The following is a 6240-nucleotide window of genomic DNA, read 5'->3' as shown; positions in this document are numbered from 1 at the left end:
ATATCAATTTTGTGCAAAAAAATTTACCTATTTAGTAATAAAAAAAAGGTTTCAGTAATATGTTATTAACATATATATTGAGAAATAACATTTAGAACACTAATTTTTATAAAAAAAACATCTTAAAGATAATCCATACATTTTATAAATAGCTCGTACTGCTTTTTCTTTATAAATTAAATATAGAACCATTTTTGGCGGGACTGTACGCAATAAAATACTGTAGACTTCTATGTAAAAAAAAATTAATTGTACTAACATCCGTGAATTTACTTTTTTAATTGCAAAAATAGCGGAGCTGAATTTGCATGCCAGTGTTGTGAAATGGTTCCATATGAGCTTTAAAGTTATACCTAAAAAAATAGCGAGTCATTCAATTGTAAAACCTGATACAATTTGCTATAGTACTTAATTTACTTCCAACTTATTCCAGGGATATAATGTTATATAATTCACATTTTGTGCATTAATTATATAAGATTGCTGCAGCTAATAAAAAGCTATCAGATGAGGAGCAGTGGCATCCTCTGCGTACTGAAATTCAATCGCCAACCTGCTTGCCAAGCATGATGATTATGGAATAACCCTGAAAGCTTACGTCTTGTAGTAGGCGTGTATGCGCTGAAACTACCACGACTCAATTTACTTTAGTAAAATCAAACATAAAAACCATCTCGCTCTTTTGAAACAAATTAAAAAAAAAATAAGTACATTATAATATCAATCATGTAAGTGAGCCAATAAACAAAGTTCCAAACATTTCGGTCAACATATAACTCTTGAATGCTATAATAATATTTATTTAATATTTAACAGCATACATGATGTACAACTAAAAAACTGAAGGTCTAAGATCTCTTGTGGATCTTTATTTTATATGCGTACACTCAGACCAATGAAACATTTTTTAAATTTTTGAAGACGAAGAAAATATTAATCTATCCAAAATAATTATAATGGAGTGTCTATTTATAAAATTATTATAACCGCTTTTTACTACATGCATATAAATATATATATACGACACATACTAAAATTACATCATCATAAATTTTTGTAGTTCTGTCTTTGTTTTTTCTGGTTTTATTTACTTCTGAAACGGCTGAACCAATTTTACGGCACTTATACAGGTAGGTAGCAGATTTAATAAGGAGTGACTTAGGCTATATTAATTTCAGAAAATTATTAAACAGAAAGAAAAAGTTAAACAATTCATATGTTAAATTCCACACGGAAGAAAACGCGGGCAAAGCTAGTAAAAAATAATTTTTTACAAACATAAACAATTGTTTACATTGTTAGTCCTTAAGGACTGATAAAATATTATTAAATCAGAGAGAACATGGCATGAAAAGTCTATTCAAACTTGTAAATTTGAAGTAGTTTTCTTCATTTATTTATTTATTCATATATTTGTTCACAAGGATCATTTACATCTGTGTACGGCATGAGAACAATGATAGAAGAGACCAATTTGATTGCAAACTAGAATCAGATTGAACTCTTCAATAATGCTATTTTGTAGTCACTTTTAAAATATTCTTAATAAACTAGTTCGAGCAATATATACGTAATAATTATCACAATAAATCCTTCATACTACAATATAATAAGATATTTTACAAGTTCATCTTACATGTACTTTTTAATTGAATTAAAATTTAGAAACAATTACAAGTGTGTTGTAATACTGAACAAAGTTGTCCCATAAAATAGTTACTATATTTATGAAGGTAAGAGAAACGCAGAAGAGTCAATATCAAGAACGTAGCTTGATGAATTGCTTGTCTGAAATGGCTGGTAACTTGGTGCCGAAAGTTTCTCAAGTGGTGAACATGAGCCAGTAGACGCGACTTAGGCAGTTCCCCTACTTGGTGAAACTACGATATGATCAAGGTCGCAAAAAGTCGCTAGATGCAGTTAGCCCAGGTCCGATCATCATGACGATCTTCGGAGAAAGCTTATGCTTTGCAATGGGCGTCCATACGTTGATAAGAAGAGAAACGAAGTTATAAATTTAAGGGGAGAGAGAATGCTTCCTCAGCTACTGCAGGAAGGTGGTAATAAATGCAATAGGTAAAAATAAAACGAACACTAAAATATAGAAATAAAAGGAATATAGTAGTACCAAAAATAGTTTAATAAATAGTATAATATAAGATGATAATTACAGAGAAAATACGTATTAAATATTTGAACAATAAATAATGTTGCAAAATAAAATAGTAAGGAAACCTAAACCTAGAATGTAGTGGTTGAGGATGAATGTATGGCTAATGGAATGAAAGAGAAAGACTGGGAAAATAGTAGAATGAAAGAAACAGTACGACAGATAAGATGATAGAGAATTAAGATATGAAAGAGAAGAATGATAATAATAAAAAAAAAAGAATGAATAAATTACTAGAATTAAAAAGTCCCTGTCCCACACGAGATAGGGGAACGAGAGGTCCCCAAAAGCAGGGACCATTTTTTTTAAAAAAAAAGTTATAAATTTATTTATATTCTTATATATAGAACAGATTCTCATATAATATATATCTAATGTTAACCCTCATAATGGTTCCTTATCTAAATATTTGTCTACGAGATTCTTCAGGCGGAAACACAGTAAAATAATTTTTATATTTGAAATTCGGTCAATAACTCGCAGCTATTAAATGAATAAAAAAATATTTAAGGCGACATTTTAATTTGGAAAAATATTTATGAGGTGCCTAAGGAGCTCCAGAACAGTCCCAAATAAAAAATAATTATCTGAATCTTATTATCCTTGCAGTCGTCATCATTATTTCAGCTGTTGTATGTCTATTGAACAAACGCCTTCTCCATATATTTTGAATAATACCGGTTGAAAAGACGCTGTATTCAGAGTCCGACAACCATAAAAATATAATGCAACATGAATTTTTCACACTGTGGTAATTTATATATTTATAAACATAAGTTCATTTAAAGCAACCACTTTTTGAAACAAAAACACTTTGATATCTGCATGGACACTGCTCCTTTTAAAGACCATCGTATGCTACCAGAAATTTAAGTTACTCACAGTATTTATAAATATATTTAATAAGTAAGTTATATTCACATACTACATTAAAGTTATTACTTATTTAAACATCTAAAAAATACATTTCAACTGCGTTTTAAATATGTTAATAAATTTTAAAGCTATTAAGTATTTAAAATATACAAGATTTGCATATTCGAGAAAAATTTTGCCGAAACAATTCAAATGAAAACAAGTTAGATGTACTTAATAAAATACAGAATAAATATGTAAAAACCTGCATATTATATATTGAATGATTGAAAATAATTATTTCAAAATAAAAAATCACATGTATCACATGTAGACAATTAAATTGGACATTTCGATTTATTTACTGTCACTGGACACTTAATAGCGATATTTGCACTAATTGCATGAGCTATGTTGTTAGTCCGTCTTGCTCTCACTGCGGTCCACATCTCAGTGACGACGATATGGAGCATTTCGGCTCCGAAGCGATGCCCCCTAGAAAGCGAAAGTGTAACGTAGTCCTACGGAGCCGCCGCCATTTTTTTTTATCCGTCGCTGGCGGTCATAGCGCGTATATATAGCCTTGGTGCAGAGCCAAACGCATCATTCGCAGTCAGGACCCCGGTGGCTTCAGTGCAACCAACAAGAGCAGCATCATGAAGTTCATGGTGTGTTTTATTGTGATATAGTGTTGTGCGGCTTGTGATCTAGGCTTCCTGGACTAGTCCTTTGTCCCGGTTACTTGTTACCTAACGCGGAAACATTAAGCGCTGCTCTCGCAGTCCACTTAGCTAACATAACCATTAACATCCAGCACCTATTATTTTAAAGATACTCTGTTCCTACATAGTTACTAAAACATCTGAAACGTTTTAGTTCTGAACCCTTTTTTTAACGCATCAAATTAAATTTCAGATGGATTTTTTATTAAATATAATTTGTCTTACAGCTCGTGGCCGCCAGTCTGGTGGCTCTTCTTGCCTTCGCAAACGCGGAGGAGGCCAAGAAAGCAGAAACGGAAGTGGCGGTGGCTGACACCAAGGAGGCGGCAAGTGAGGACAAGAAGCACGAAAAACGTGGGCTGTTCAACCTCGGATACGGGCACGGTGGTTACGATAGTGGATTCGGCGGTGGATACGGCGGTGGATACAGCGGCGGATACGGCGGTGGATATAGCGGCGGATATGGTGGCGGATACGGAAGCGAGGTGCAGAAGACCATAACCGTGGTCAAGAATGTAGCCGTTCCCTACCCGGTCGAAAAACACATTCCGTACCCGGTAGAAAAGCACGTCCCGGTCCCCGTAAAGGTACCAGTACCCCAACCCTACCCAGTGGTCAAACACGTCCCATACCCAGTAAAGGAAATTGTCAAAGTACCAGTTCACGTACCCCAGCCCTACCCCGTCGAAAAGAAAGTACCTTACCCCGTACACGTGCATGTTGATAGACCCGTCCCCGTCAAGGTATACGTTCCACAACCCTACCCAGTAGAGAAGCACGTTCCTTACCCAGTCAAGGTTCCAGTGCCAGCACCTTACCCCGTTGAGAAGCAAGTTCCCTACCCCGTGAAGGTTCCAGTGCACGTACCAGCCCCCTACCCCGTGATTAAGGAGGTGGCCGTGCCCGTGAAGGTTCCCGTCGACAGACCCTACCCCGTACACATTCCCAAACCAGTGCCCTACCCAGTTGAGAAGCCCGTGCCTTACCCAGTAGAGAAACATGTGCCTTACCCAGTCAAGGTACCCGTCGACCGCCCTGTACCAGTGCACGTTGAGAAACCCGTACCGTACCCCGTGAAGGTACCAGTGCCAGCGCCTTACCCCGTTGAGAAGCACATTCCTTACCCGGTAGAGAAGCGCGTCCCGGTACCGGTTAAGGTGCCCGTCGACAGGCCCTACCCGGTCCACATCGAGAAACACGTGCCCGTACACATCGAGAAACCAGTGCCCTACCCAGTCAAGGTGCCCGTCCCGGTATACGTCAGCCACGGTCACGAGTATGGTCATCATGGAGGCTATTAATGGCTGCAGGAAGCAGACGTCTGATTGTGATATATAAATATAAGATTAGCACTGTAACATACGAGCGAGGGCCGTGGAATTTACCAGGGGATAGTGGTGACCACCAGATCCCTAAGTGTAACATCCCACGGCTCTCGTTCGACACGCACTGACGCAATACTCCATTTACACCTTTTTTTATTTTTCTTTTTGTTTTGTTTGAATGAAAGCTGATCGGTGTTGTTAGAACTTTGAGTTCAAGTACCTGTTAATTTAGAAAATAGAAAAGAGTTTTTTTCTTTTTATTTTATATTGTATAGACAATTTTTTGTTTTGTAAAACGGTAATTTTTTTTTGTATAAAAACATTAAATAAGGCGCTTTGGCCAAAATTTTACAAACTCTTATTACTTTACACTCTATTGTTCGCCATAATTAGGGGCAACTGGTTGTTTGTGGATCGTGAGCAGTTGCGAAATGTATAATAATACGGCCTACTTACTATATTGCGTTAGAACATTCTACATTTGCCTTCCTTTACATAACTACTACAAATGATACATCCGAATGCTTTAATTCTATTCAATATTGATTGCATTCACCAAACGTAATGATAACACACTATAAAACTACATAGAGCATACATGTTGATTGGAAATATGTAAAGGATTTAAAAAGGTAAATCTACACCACATTTTTGGTCAATAAACGTACCACACCCTTTTCAAAAATAACAATTAACATAATGATAAAATAGTAAGATAAAGCGATTTCTAAATTCAAATTACTACACTAATAATTGTAGGTACAGGTCTGTCGAAATTTAAAACAATATATAAATTAATGTAACGTATGATTCCAAATGATCGCTTTATACAGAAAACCAATCATCCTGTAATTCATTTAAACAGATCTATGGATACATACGTAAATTTACTATAATAATTTGAAAATATAAATATAAATCTTTTAATAATACGATAGTATAAACTTATATGAACATTCGTTCGTTTCTAATATATTGTTGTTTGAACATGAAACAGGCAAAGCCAATTAAACCGAAGTTACTCCTACCCGTTGACCAACCGGAGGTTTCGCATTCATCCTTCGATATTATAGTTTTGCATAAACCATAATTTACATCTACCAATTAGGTATTACAAGTTGAAGCCGCACAAACATTTCGAGTCTCGAAGTCAACAAAACAAGTTTTA

At 35.5% G+C, this 6240-nt stretch overlaps 1 protein-coding gene across 1 annotated transcript; it reads left to right on the top strand.

The window, feature by feature from the left end:
- Nucleotides 1-3643: 3643 nt before the first annotated feature.
- On the top strand, nucleotides 3644-5416 carry LOC137931480 (uncharacterized). Its single transcript, XM_068774870.1, has 2 exons — nucleotides 3644-3693; nucleotides 3975-5416. The coding sequence occupies exons 1-2, from the start codon at nucleotides 3682-3684 to the stop codon at nucleotides 5046-5048; spliced, it is 1086 nt and encodes a 361-aa protein (XP_068630971.1). The 5' UTR covers nucleotides 3644-3681; the 3' UTR covers nucleotides 5049-5416.
- The last annotated feature ends 824 nt before the right edge of the window (nucleotides 5417-6240 follow it).

This window comes from Battus philenor, unplaced genomic scaffold (assembly GCF_028537555.1).
Source record: "Battus philenor isolate CCGP_79_NKW_IND1 unplaced genomic scaffold, ilBatPhil1.0.hap1 SCAF_8, whole genome shotgun sequence".
In the NCBI taxonomy this organism is placed as follows: Eukaryota; Metazoa; Arthropoda; class Insecta; order Lepidoptera; family Papilionidae; genus Battus; species Battus philenor.
This window is presented reverse-complemented; position numbering and strand designations above follow the sequence as displayed.